This window comes from Alexandromys fortis, unplaced genomic scaffold (genome assembly GCF_014885135.2).
Source record: "Alexandromys fortis isolate MF-2015 unplaced genomic scaffold, M_Fortis_MF-2015_v1.1 scaffold_51, whole genome shotgun sequence".
Taxonomy (NCBI): domain Eukaryota; kingdom Metazoa; phylum Chordata; class Mammalia; order Rodentia; family Cricetidae; genus Alexandromys; species Alexandromys fortis.
The window spans coordinates 9,080,214-9,095,030 of record NW_026067925.1 but is presented as its reverse complement, the minus strand read 5'-3'; the positions used below and the strand labels follow the sequence as shown (position 1 = coordinate 9,095,030).

The window sequence follows — 14,817 nt, the reverse complement described above, 5'->3', positions numbered from 1 at the left end:
AATTTAAGATTAAATGCTAGCATATCTGAAAACAAAATAAATGGACAAAATCCTAGACACATACACCTCACCAAGACCGAACCAAGGAGAAAGAAAAACCTCTGAAAGACCAATAAAGGTCAATGAGACTGAATCAATAACAAAAAGTTTCCTCCTCAAACAAAAATCCAGGACCAAATAGCTTCACCACTGATGAGAAGATTGAATACTAATTTTCCTTACATATGCTAAAAAGATCTAAGAGAAAGGAATTCTTCTGACTCATTCCATGAGACCAAACTGAAAAGAACACTATGAAACAAAAAGCAAGGGGCCAAAGACCTTCATCAAACAAATGCAAAATTTTTAGTCAAAATATGAGCAACTCAAACAGAATATTATACATAAAGGATTTAGCTATGATCAAGTGGAATATATCCCAAGGATGCAATATGGCTTAACACATACAAATCAAATGCATAATCATGTTATACATATATACAAATTTATACATGTTATCAAAAAGCAAAACAGAAATGTATTAGCATCTCAATAGATACAAAAAAGACATTTGATAAAATTTAGCATACCTTTATAATAAAACTGAAAGAATGACTCCATAGAGAATATATTTCTAAATGTATTCCATGAACTTGAGATAATATAAGTAGTTCATATGGTAGACAGATAACTCAATTTTTCATATAGAAAGCATCTTCTTACCAATATAAAATGATAGCATCAGCTTAATAAAACTATCTCTTTAAGTGACTAGGAGTTGATTTTGAAATTAAAGAAATGTTTGAGTAGAAATCTCAACATGTTCTGTCATTCCTTGGTATCTATAGGGGAGACTGTTTCTAGGAAGCCCCAGAAAATACAAAACTATGAGTGCTTAGGTACCCTCTGTAAAATGGTACAGCGTTTACACACAACCTACACACATCTTCGTGTCTGGATTACTCAGTCTAACACAGGTTAAAGTCTATATGTTAGATAGCTGAGAAATCAAGGAAAAGTCTGTATACACTCCTCACAGATACCATTTCATTTCCAAATAGTTTGGATCTATTTTGGGGTAAATTTGCAGAGATGAAGTTCAAGAATACTGAGGTCTGATTGTATTCTCAAAATTGTCCTAAATTATATTTGTATATTACTTTATGAGCTAGCAAATGTAGACTATTATTTTCTATCTTTGCTAATCTCTTTGGTTTCAAATATCACCTTTTGCTAATATAACTTACTTACTGAAAATTACCAATAATCTCACTTACTAGTTACAAGAACAAAACTTTTCATTTTTTGCCACTTATATTTACCATTTAACAAATTTTGCATCAAATAGTTTATTAATTTTTTAAAACAAAACTATCATTACTTCAATTTTTAAGGTTCATTAGTGATACTTAAATCACCAGGTTGTTCTCTATTGAGGTTTACTTCTCTTTGTACCCCTTTCAACACAGTTATCTCCACCTTTATTCTATGGTTTACTGACCATCTGGAAACTCAAGAGTAACACTGTCTCAAAAATCCAAAAAAAAAAAAAAAAAACAAACCAAAAAACAAAACCCCAAAACAAAACAAAAAGCATCAAAATACTTAACAGTGCATTGTCTACTTTAATAATATAACTTTTTATAATACTTTCTCCTTTTATATTAATAGGTAGCTAATGATGTTTTAATAAAATAGCTTGAACTGTGCAACAGTCTGTATTAGTCAAGGCAAAATACTAAATTCCACATCAAACTTACATTAGATAAATCTGTAATTCTTGACATTAGTCCAAGATCACTGTCTTTCTTGGAGTATTCTGCAGTGCTAATATTCACAAAATTTCGAATTGCTGCTGACAATAACCCATCACTCCATTCCATGGTATTAATGTTCAACTGTCCATATAGTTCACTAAGGGTGATACATTTTGGATTCAAAACACAAACATCAACTTTTCCTTTTTTTCCTACGAGCTGGGGGCAGGAGGTGAGAAATTCAGCATTGTCTTAAGAGGAATTAGCTATAGTAGCACAATTACTTACTTTTGTTGCCAACAGGTTTTAGGCAAAATCTTTTACATCAAACAAGTTTCTACAAAGGTAGTAATGAACAAGAAACAGTAAAAATGGACATGTCTTGTTTAAGTAAGCCATACTATAAAAACCATTAAAACAATCTAAACAGTACAAGTAGCTCCTTCAAGAAAAGGCCCTCACTGTACTCCATTGTAGAAAATATACTTGGATTGGGATGTGGTTTGTTGGAAGCCATGGTGGAGGAAAGCAAGACAGGGAGCAGAGTGTTCTCTTAGTCTACTTGGATCTTATACACAAATTTTTAACTTGCTTGGGCTCCACCTAAAGAATTGTCCTCTGTCTCATCTCACTCAGATTTTAACAGGAAAGACATGTTGCTGGGAAACACAGCTCACATAAGTCAAGGCCAGAGATTATGGGTACAGATAGGAAAGTGATGGGAATCTCTGGGAAATAAGACAGTAAAAACTCCAGCTGTACACACAGAGGAGCTGTGAGAATCACTTACAAGATGCCTGTACACAGCAGGGTGTAGTTCAGAGGATAGGACCAGAACTAACCATGCTATTGAAACTAAGACAGACCCAATCCACATTAATTGGTACTTAGTATGGTATACTAATTTACTAGGGCTTCAGACTAGGAGCCTTAAATTGATTTTTTTTCTAGAGGCTGGACACCAATTGTATCTGGTTAGGGCTTCTTCCCTCAGAGCCACATTCTACTGTCAACTCTAAATACAGTTGGAGTCAGAGGCATTGTGAGCCAGGGATTAAACACATAAGTTTTAGGGGACATGTAGCTTACAGTAGCTATCAATGTAAGCCTAATATGATTATATTAGGAAAAACTGAAAAAATACAGAAAAGAAGATGAAAGGGAGATTGAAATGATACACTAGGAAAAAATCAAAACTAGGTAAAAAGTAGTAACCTGAGGAACAAAAAGGTGTAAGACATAGGAGACAACAGAAAACAACAACACAAGTGCTGAGCCATTGTATTAAATGTAAATGGATTAAATTTACTACTTAAAAGGAAAAGAACAGTATAGTGGATAAAAGGCTAAGATATGCTCTAAACATATACTGCATGCAAAAGGCTCATTTTAATGCTAAAGATAAGAATTCAAGTAATTTAAAAATAAAGCAAACTTGTCTTCAAATAATTATTTCAGAAGTGAAAAGAGGGTAAAATATTTCATATACGGTAACCAAAAGAATACTTAGCCACTATAATAATATACTTTGGGTAATAAGTTCATTAAAGAGGAAAAATACTGTATATTCATGGAAGGATAAATTCAAGGTGACATAACATATACACCCCAAAGAACAGAGACCCAGAATATGTGAATATTGACAGGTCTATACTGTTACTTGAGACAGAAATTCACTTTCAGTAATAGAAAGGACATACACAACTTCATTTTTTTTTGATTTTTCAAGACAGGTTTTTTTCCTCTGTGTACCCCTAGTTGTCCTGGAACTCATCTGTAGACCAGGCTGGCCTCATATTCAGAGATCGGCCTGACTCTGCCTCCCGAGTGCTGGGCTTAAAGCTCTGAACCACCGCCACCTGGCTCTAAATCTCAACTTCTATGTTTACATTTCACCTGAAACTGTGTATCGCAATTTAATCATTCACAAACACCAGTCTAACAACCCTATCCTGTATTTAACTTTTTAACTATACTTATAGTGTGTGTGTGTGTGTGTGTGTGTGTGTGCATGCAAGATCAGAGAACAGCTGTGCAAGTCTGACTTCTCTCCTTTCACCTTGTGGGTCCTGGGGACTGAACTGGGTCATTAGTATGGTGGTAAACAACTTTACTGTCTGAGCCTTTCTGCCAGCACATTTTGTGTTTTACTTCTTGATGAGCTGCCTGTTAAGTCGTCTTTACAGGACTTATCCACGTCAAATCACTGGACTGAGACTTCTGGTGCAATGTTAGCAATAGGGGTGGAAATGGTCTATCTCACTCCCGGCTGTAGGAAAGGCTTCCAGCCGTCACCACACAGGTGTGAGGGAACTGTGGCTATTCCATAAACTCCCCTATCAGGTTGAGGAGTTTCCTGACTATTTCTGGTTTTCTGAATTCTTTTCTTCTAATTACAAAGGGAAAAGCTACCACATTCCTTTTCTGTGACTTGATCATGCGGCTTCTTCCTCTTGTTCTGTTATCTTCTGTACTAAACTGTTTTAATGTTGGACTATCCTTGTATTCCTGAAGTGACTCCCACTTGGTCTTAGTGTACAATAATTCACTGCTCTTTGATGGCAATTATTACTTAAGAACTCAGTGAGATCTGTTTAGAAGATGAGTTTATAAAAAAATGATAAAGAATTAGAAACTACAACTCGAATGGCTCTGAAGAGAAGATTTCATACTAACAGAAAAATATGCATATAACTGTGGAGCTGACTTTCTAAGATGTGGAGTATACGATCAACAATGAAATCTTTAAATAATTAAAGTTCACATGGTTTAGGGGAGCATTTTATTTTATATTGCATTAGAATGTGAACTGGGCGGCGGTAGTGCACATCTTTAATTACAGCACGCAGGAGGCAGAGGCAGGTGGATCTCTGAGTTCAAGACAAGCTTGGTCTACAGAGTTAGTTCCAGGATAGTTTGGACTATACAGAGAAATTCTATCTCAAAGAAACCAACCAGCCAACGAACCAAGCAACCTTCTGAAAACAAATATAAGCAAAAATGTATACATACGGACTTCCTGAGAATTCACAGACATCTAATATTTACTTAATAGTAATAAATCTATCAAAACACAGCATATTACATCAACCAGACAAAATAAAGACTAACGATCATTTTAGTTTTCAAATTTAATTAAATTTTATGTGCATGGGAGCTTTGTCTGTGTGTATGTCTATACTGTGCGCATGGCTGTGCCTGTAGAACTTGGAAGAGGGTAATAGATTGTCTGGAATAGGAGTTACAGATATCTGTAAGCTGCCATGTGGGTGCCGAAAATTGTGCACTGGGCCTTTGAAAGAACAGTCAGCTCTAAACTGCTGAACCGTCTCTCCAGTTCCCTAACAATCATTATATACATTCCAATAATCAAAAATCCAAAGTTTTGGGGAACAGAAATTTACAAATATGATAAAAATTTCTAGAAAAAAATTTCTAGAAAAAATAAATTATTAGAGATAAATGTAATATATTGAAAACTAAATGCATATTCAGGTTAAATTAAGAATAAAAACTATAGTTGACATACTCTTGGATGGGTAATCAATTTAATAACAAAAGAAAAAATCACTTAAATATTGGAAAAGGGGTATAATTAATTTTATTTGAAGATGATTGACTAATACTCAGGAATGAATTGGGACTTCAGTTAAGTAGCTGAGTACAAACTATACAAATCAATCATGCTGCCTTACACTCCTCATCCATCACCAGTGTGCTATCCACATGTCAACCTTCTCACTGCAATGGTTTCTCAGTACAAAACTTCTAGTAACAAATCTAACAAGTACTTAAGATACAAATGTAGAAAGAATAGATAACGTGTACTGAAGTATAAGCTATGCAGAGATGGAAAATGTTTTATTTAGAAGATTTACCTTTGAATCAGATTGCCTTTCTTTAAATGATAAATTAGCTGCCACAGGAAGGATTATTAATGCTTTCTCTAAAATCTTCCTGGCGGTCGTCTTCCCTCCACCTGTTGGGCCCACTAGTATCACACCGACACAAGCCTAAAATGAAATTCAGATTAGTGTTCTGGGGAGCTAATGAATGTGTCTCTATAACACACCTCTGCCTGTTCCCATGCCCTCTTCCTTCCTATGACTCTTCAGTCCACGGTTGCCTGGCCCTCCGCTTTATTGTATTGCTTACTGCTGAAGTGAGAAGAAATGTCCTAGTCAAAGAATACTGTTCATTCTTGGTGCTGAGCCCTTCCTCCTCCTCTCCCCCTCTCCCCCTCGAGGCTTTCTGAACTGGGCTCTGTCACAATGATTTTTCTCCTCAATCTTTCCATGCTAGACATTCCCAGCCATTCGCGTTGCTTGCTCTTCTTCACTTTTCCTTTGAGTCTCACCAGTTTGGCCTTAAGCAAGACCCAGGTTCTCATGGTTCTCCAATGGATATATTTTCTCAGTGCCTGCTTCAGTGAACATTTCCATCCACTGTCTCATAAGCTTCTCAGCTCAGCATAACCTAACATTTGCTTCTTTTCCAAACGCGATGCTTCTTTTATGGACCAATTTCTCAGAGCAGGATATTCATCTTTTTCATTCACCTCTTACAGTTTTATTAATTCTAGTTCTGGTATTTGGGGGAGGGGCTCCATGATGTAATTAGTGGCCTCATAAGCAGAAAAAAGAAGGGCAGGGGGTAGAGTCTGTGATAAGATGCTTGCCTAGACTCCTCAGTTCAATCCCTAGCACCACACAAACACAGAAAAGAAAAAGCAAACGGATTGCTCATGTGTGCGCTCACTCCCCATTCCCAGTCACTCCTGGGGCAGATGAGTGGCAATTCCCAACGCGCAGCAAAACCATGACGTCATTCCAAACACAAGCAGTAGGTTTGTTAGAACTGAATGAGAACTGGCACTGTAGCACTGCCAACTTCATCAGTCCTTATCTTGAACTTGACATGGTTCACATTGAAGAAAGATTACATCTGTGAAAAACAAGCAAACAAACCCTCCCCTAAAACTAACAAAAGACCCCACTTTCCAAGAACCGACTTTGTTCCCCTCTATACAGATACTCAGAGGGACCCCACCTGGTGCTCTAAGGTAGACTCAGGTGAGCTGTGGGGTCCATGTAGCTGTTTGGACCTAGAACGTTAGGTGGGCATTCACAGCTGGGACTGATGCTTAGGGTGGTCTTGCTCTGCTGTTCAGTAATCTGATGATGAAAGCCTTAAGTCCTAAATGAGTATGGTAGTTTGAATGTAATTGGCCTCCATAAACTCATAGGGACTGGCACTATTAGGAGGTATGACTTTGTTTTGCAATGGTAATGTATATCCTGTGCTATTATATGTTAGAAGTATGTAATCTGTTTTTTTTTTAATTTTTATTTTATAGGGAATTATGGTTAAGAGATTGCATGAATCCCAGAAGAAGCTTTGAACTTTGAGTGTTAAAATATTACTGAGATTGTTAAAGACTATGGGGCCTTCTGAAGTTGAACTAAATGCATTTTGCATTATGACATTGTTACAAGCTTATGGGGGCCAGGGAGTAGAATATAGTAGTTTGAGTGTAATTGGCCCCCATAAACTCATAAGTAGTGGAACTATTAGGATGTATGTGTTTTGAAGTAGATATGGACTTTCTGGGGAAGTTATCATTGTGGGGGCAGACTTTGAGGTATCCTATGCTCAAGCTACACTCAGTATGACACTCAGACCACTTCCTGTTGCCTTCAGGGTCAAGATATAGCTCCTTATTTACTCTCCCCTCCTTCTCCAGCACCATGTCTGCCCGCACACTGCCATGTCCCCTATGGTGATAATGGACTAAATCTCTGAAACTGTAGGCTGCCCAATTAAATGTTTTCCTTTATAAGAGTTGCCATGGTCACAGTGTCTCATCACAGCAGTAGAAACTCTAACTAAAACAATGAGGTAAAACAAATATATTTAGGTTATAGGTCCTATAAACAAGATTAATTAGTGGTCAACCTGCGTTGCATTCTTGGAGAAATTCACCAGGAGCTAAGACAGTATATAAATGAGAGGTGGATGACCTTGGGGGTCATTTTTGTGGGTCCCTGATATTCCCACATGCTGTTAGAGCAGAGGCATCAGCAGCTCATGTTTTCAAGGATGTAAGGCAGACTTTGGGGTGAGAATGATGGGGATTGACTGCAGAGTCTCGTGCATGCTAAATATGCACTCTGCCACTGAACTACGCCCCATCAAACACAAATCTGGTAACTGAAATATGTATTTGAAAGTCTCCTTCAGAAACAAAGTTTAGGTTCTTTTGATGCCAGTATTCTTTTAAGACTAGGGCTGTGTGCACTAAACTCAAGGTTCTCAAAGTACCATAACCCCTCTCGATTGTTCTGTGTGTTCACGTTTGACTTTACTGACTGAAACTTCCCTAAGACTTGCAGGCGTCCCTTTCTGTACTCACCTGGAGCTGATGGTACAACTGTATGATCTTCTCTTTCTGAGGAGGCCAATGTTGAAAGTTTAATTGTTCTGTTGCGATAGATATTGCTTTCTGAAAGAATATAAATATATTAAAGTGTATTATAACTTGACTTTCCATCCATCCATCCATCCATCCATCCATCCATTTATTGCAGTCTTGGGGACAAAACCCAGGCCCTTGTACAAAGCAGCCTAATGATGTACTGTGCCACACCCACAGCCCAAACCTTCAATTGTAATCCTTCAGAACCCCTTAGCTATTTATTAATTACTAGAGTTGTTAAGAGTATTCTTCATTTTTTTTTAGCTCACCAAGTTCTGTCCTTGAGAATAATGAAAACCACTATTTTTCTCACCAGAAATATGCAATACATAGAAGATTTTGTGTTCACAGACCTTTGAGCAAATTCATAGACCCTCCCTCAGACTAAGAATCATTACTTTCAGATTTATTAATACACAAAAATCATATGCACAAAACAACAAAAATGGATTCTACATGCTGTGTTTATACATCAGCGCACATGTTTGTAACAATAATAATAAAAGAAAAAGAGGCCATCAATTTAGGAGGGAGTGAGGTGGGACATAGGAGGGGCAATAAATAAAGCCAAAAACAGCCCCAAACAAAACCCCTGGAGAACCAGGTTTCTTTCCAAAGGAAGGTTTGTGTCTAGGTAGATAGGACTGGTATGTCATCTCCTGTCCACTCCCCATTCCTTGCATCCCTACAATGAGACAGAACAAAGCAGACAAAGGAGACGGCGTAGACAATTGCACAGAGGAGAAAAGGCAATTCCCAGGCAAGATTCTAAGAGGCAGTCACTGAGTGTTTAAAGGTCAATTCGACAAGGTGATACAACAGGCCTAAAGATGTTGGCACCCAATATTGCTGTCCCTAGTGCTGTAGGATAAATACTGATAGACTTGAAGGGAGAGGCACACACACTCCAATACAGCACAGCAGAGCGTAAGTGGCAAACCCAGACAAAGAAATGTCAGAGCTAAACGGTACCCTGGACCAAAGGTCCCAGCAGACAATCATAAACTACTCCATCCAGCAGCTGCAAATACATAGTCTCCTTAGTGGCACATGGAAAACCCTCCATATACAGCTTATAGTTGGTCACAAAAACAAGCATCAACAAATAAAAACTGAGATCACATCAAGTCTCATTTTGACCACAGCAGCATAAAATCAGAAAGCAGCCATAGAGACACTTGGGATACTAAACAGATGTGAAACAACACGGTCCAGAAAAACCCCTGGGACTGCGTGGGTGTGCACGCAAGGGCGCGTGCATGCACGTGTGAAGACTACCGTCAGGAGTCAGCTCCCTCCTTTCACAGTAGGATCTGGGCACCAAACTCAAGCTGGCAGGCTTGCCTGCAAACACCTCACTGCAGAACCATTTTAGCAGCCCCGAAATTCTAAACTTTATTTAGACAAATGATAACGGCAACACAGTATACCCCAAATGCCGCAATTAGAGCAAAAGCAGAATGTAGAGAGGTTTATAGGAAGAATCAGCCACCACCAGAAAGACTTTGGGGCTGGAGAGATGGCTCAGTGGTTAAGAGCACTTACTGCTCTTGCAGAGGACTTAGGTTTGAGTCACAAGCATCTACAAGGTGGCTCACAACTGTCCATTAACTCCAGTTCCAGGGGATCTGACACCTTCTTCTGGCTTCTGCAAGTACCATGCATGACATGCTGCATAGACATGCATGTAGGCAAAAACACCTAGATACATAAAAATCTAACTTCAAGAGAGGGTTTCAAATAAGTAACCTAATATTGTACCTTGAGGAATTAGCAAACAAACAAACAAACTAACAAGCAAGCAAGCAAAAACTAGAGTAACCCAAATTCCAAGTTATCTGTAAGGGAAAATATTGAATAAATGCAGAAATAAGCAAAATAAAGATTAAAAATACAAACGATACATGAAAGAAGCTTCAAATCAGTGTTAACACACGGCACCCGTGGAGCGACGGGTGCGCTCATGCATGCAGATGCATATGGACAGCAGAAGACAAGTCATCCTCAGAAATGTTGTCCACCTCCTTTGAGACAGAATCTCTCCTGGAGACCCTAGAGCTCACTAAGTAGGTTCTACTGACTGGCCACTGACTCCCAGGGCCTGTGTCCACTTCTCCAGCGGTGGATTTTAAACATGCGCTGCCACACCCAGCTTTTTATGTGGCTTGCAAAGGTTCAGACCCAGCTCATCAGGCTTACAAGGCAGCATTTTACCAATTGAGCCTTTGAAGTTTTTTTTAAAAAATATAAAGTTAAAAAAATCTTTAATTAGACTAAGAAGTAAGAAGAGGCATATAAATAAAACTAGAGCCATAAAGGAGACATTATGACAGATACCACAACTATAAAAAGCATCATTAGAGCCATAAAGGAGACATTATGATAGATACCACAACCATAAAAAGCATTATTAGATAAAATTATGAACAATTGCTTGCCAAAAAAAAACCCCAGAAGAAATGAACAAATTTCTGAACATATACAACTTACTGAGACTGACTAATGAAAAATTCGATGCCTGAGGAAGCCCATAAAAATAAAGGATGAGATTGGATCAATAATAAAACATTTCCCATTAAAGAAAATCCCAGGACCAAATGGCTCCACAAATGTTTAAAGATTTCTTCTCGAACTCTCTTTTAAAAATATGAAGGGAAAGAAATCTTTTAAATTCATTGTTTGGGGCTGGCACTATTTTGCTATCCAAACCACCACAATAAAGGAATAATAAAGATCAGTATCCTTGAGGGATAGGGTTGCAAAAATCCTGAGTAAAATTCTAGCAAATGAAATCCAACAGCACATTCAAAAGAGGTTTCACTGTGACCCGCGGAGATTCACTCCAGGGATGCAGGGTGCTCTACAGTACAGAAAGCAGTGGATGTTCTCACACTGTCAGAATAAGGGACCCAAACCATTCCATTCCCTCCACAGACACAGGACAAGTATTTGCTTAGAGGAAAGTGTAGTCTTTTTTTAAAATAATAAATTATTTTATTGATGTCTTTCTATCTAGGAAAGCTAATATTTAGGCCTAGGGAGATTAAAAAAAATAAATCAGCACAGAGACCACAAGTGAAGATGTAAAATACAATAAAGTACAATTCTTTTTTAAAGTAAATGTTTTATACAGTAGAGACATGTTTATTGAACACCTTTATACACACTATGGCTACTTCAGATTTGAGAGTCCACAGGAACACAGCCCTACAGACACGGGGCGAGCAGGCTGGACATGGTGGCTCACTGTGGTACTATCGGTGAGGCAAGAAAAAAAATCAAGAAGAGGAAAGTTTAGTCTTACAAATTTCCATTAGTAAAAAAGAAAGCTAATTTTGAATTTCAAAAAATCTTTCTCAAAAAAATGTAAGTCCCAGAAGAAGACAGAAAAAAAAAATTCAAACATAAGAAGAGATTGTGAGGAGTCTGGAAGCCGAAGCTGGTTAGTGAAGAAAGCAACATACCAGACTGCACACATCAGGAGAATATGTCACAGGAAAATCAATCGCAAAAACATGAAATTGAAAGAATCAAACTAGGGCTTTGTTCAGTGCCGCACCAACCCAGTCTGAAACGCGGTAGAATGCCCATGTCTGTCTAGCTGGAGAAGGCAGGTCCAAGGAGAACCACAGACTTAAAATTCTTTTATTTTCAGACCATAGCAGAACAGTTATGACCATACATCTACTCTGAATGGGTCTCAAGAGGAATTCCTGTGAGCCTTCCTGCAGTATCCCTGGTCATGTTTGCTACATATTTCAGATGTGCTAAAACATAGTATGTAACCTGTGATTGCCAATCAAGTTAATTGCATATACTGCTGATATGTAAAAAGCAGCTCTATTGTTCTTACTGAAATATCTAAGAAGAAAAAACACCCCTTAAGTCAGGTCTAAGACAGAGCAATCAATCTGTTTTGAAAGTCTGGACAGCTGGGAGACAGGAAGCAGCAGAAGCAGAAGAGAACGGGAGGACAGGGGCAGGTGAAGGCAGGAAAGGCAGAGTATGCTGGATGACCCGGCCGCCTGATGAAGGAAGCCAGGTTCTGTCCATAATAATTTTGTTTTTGTACGTAAGGTAATGGCAATTAAACACTGGCTTTGCTCATTTTAGGGGAGCCGCTTGGGAAGCCTTGTGGATACACTCCAAATACTGTAGACGCTTACTAACCAAACAGTTAAATGCCCCTCATAATAGGGAGTAAGCACCGGGCTATTACAGGGAAAACCCAAAACCCACATCCGCACTTGGGAAGGAGAACTCAGCATACAGCACCCCCGCTGCCTCTTTGTTCTTTCCATTCACTAGTCCCTTCCCCTCCCCTGGTAAAAACACGTCGGCGAGTGCGTTGCCCTAATCCTGTGCCGTCCTTGACATGAGTAGAGTATTTCAGAAGGAGCCACTGTATTTACAGCCACATCAACCTGAGAGGACCCGGCAGTGCTTGCCATGGCTGTGTTACCTCCAAGGCAAGGTGACGAACTTTGGAAACCGTTACTCCAGGGAAAGTATCTTCCATGATCTTTTCAAAAGGTGGGGCGTCTTCGGGAAGGAACTTTGATAAGCTAGCTTCTTGGATTGCCTCGATAATGATCACAGATTCGTCTGCTTCCGAAAGGCTCTTGTTGCAGTCGCTGGAGAAAACAAACATCGTGTCTGCAGCGCCCTCTCTGTCCCCAGACCCTCCACGTCCCTTGTTTGCTAAATGAAAGCAGCTTTGGAATCTCACCTAAGGAATGCAAGAGAGGGAGCTTCTGGGGGCAGGGAGAGCTACATCTCCCCAGGGATGAACTCACTGCTTAATCCCGAGGATTGCTGGATGCTTTTTAACATGGGAAAAGAACGAGTTTTTCCTTGATGGTAAAAAAAATGTTATGATTCTTCATTTTCATTTAGGGAAGATTTTAATTGCATATTCAATGTCTTTAACAAATAAAGGAATTTTCAACTTTCTTTCCCTTTTCTTCATTAAAATGTTTTTTTTTGTTGTGTGTGCTTAGTATACATAGAACTGTGTTTCACAAGAAAAGTTTACATGAGTATATAATATACATATAATCACTATATTAGATATATACATGTATATACATATACTATATAATACACATTGAGATCATCCCTTCGACATCCTTTTCCCCTTCCTATTAGTTCCCTTTGCTCATCTACAGTTTTATGTCTACTTTGATATCATATATACTCTTATGTGATTTTAGATATCTCTATGAAATCTAGGAACTACAAACGAAAGAAAATATGATATCTTTCTGAAGTTGGCCTAACTTTCTTGACTTGACTTAAACTATGCTCTTATTTTTAAGAGGAGTTTATCCCAGGCCAGCCCTGTCTGGATGCCACCATTGCTGTGTGCAGCATGACGTGCAGATATTGTGCGCCATACTTTGTTGTTTTTCAAATCTATAAAAGTTTTTTCTAACTCATTCCTATATGATCACCTTTGAATATTTTTGTGATAAGCAGATCCGTATCTGTTAAAAATGTTCTTTTTTGTTGTTGTTGTTGATTCTAGTTTTTTTTTTTTTTTAATGTGTGTGGGTGTTTGGCCTACATGCCTACACATAAAGATGTACCACCTGCATGCAGCATGCACAGAGGCCAGAGGAAGACTTGTTACAGATAGTTGTGAGCTACCTGCCACATGGCTGCTGGGAACTGAACCCAGGTCCTCTGGAAGAGCAGCCAGTGGTCTTAACTGCTGAGTTATCTCTCTAGCCCCTGTAGATTCTAGATTTTGAGTTTTGGTTTTAAGCGCCATACAAAGCCTGTGGTAGTCAGTGTTGATTATCAACACAATTGGATACAGAATGAGCGTGGAGACAAATGCCTTCTCACGGCTGGGAGTTTCTAGACTGTGTTAACTTTGTTCCACCCAAATGTGTGTGATACCATCCTGTGGGGTTCTGGACTGAATGAGAAGAAAGTGAACTGAGCATCCTTGATGCAGACACAATGCGACCAGCTGCTTTGGGCTCCTGCTGCCATGATGGATTGTTGAGTCAACACCAACTTTCCTCCTCTGAGTTGCCTTAGTCAGGTATGTTGCCATAGCAACAAGTAAGTCACCAGCAGAAGGCCCAAGGTTCACTTTCTAGCACTGGGGGAAGAGTCTTTTCTCCTCCAAGAATATTAGAGACAACTTGTTCCTTCTGATAGTTTTATGCTTGAAGTTTGTTTACCTTTAAATCCCTCAACTGTTTTAGCGACCGGGCAAACGCTGTGGAGCATGGCTCCCACTTGACCCTTCTGTAGGCAGTGGCTGGTCCCCTACGCTGATCATCGAACTCTCTGGTCTTGGTGATGGATTTATGACATACTGCATGTCCCAGGCAGGCGGCCCTGCCTCCTGACTTTCTACATTATTTCAACACTTTGCCCATTGACAATCAGTGCCACACTTTCAACTGTTGAAGTTTTACAATATAGCTTAATCCTCAGAAAGGTATTTCCCTTTAATTTCTCTTGTTTTTCAATATTTTAAAACTACCTTTATTTTTCCATGTGAATTTTAAAATCAGTTGTCTAAAAACAAATACTAAAAAAAAACCCTTTGCTTATTCCTGCATTATGGACACATGCAACCATGCCAGC

At 38.8% G+C, this 14,817-nt stretch overlaps 1 protein-coding gene across 1 annotated transcript in view; it reads right to left on the bottom strand.

Moving 5' to 3' along the window:
* The window catches only part of Dnah14 (dynein axonemal heavy chain 14), a 225,140-nt gene that overhangs the window by 118,812 nt on the left and 91,511 nt on the right, over window positions 1-14,817 (bottom strand). The window contains 4 exon segments of the mRNA XM_050142810.1: window positions 1,740-1,955; window positions 5,615-5,749; window positions 8,149-8,238; window positions 12,674-12,845. Of these exon segments, the coding sequence (XP_049998767.1) occupies window positions 1,740-1,955; window positions 5,615-5,749; window positions 8,149-8,238; window positions 12,674-12,845 (613 nt within the window).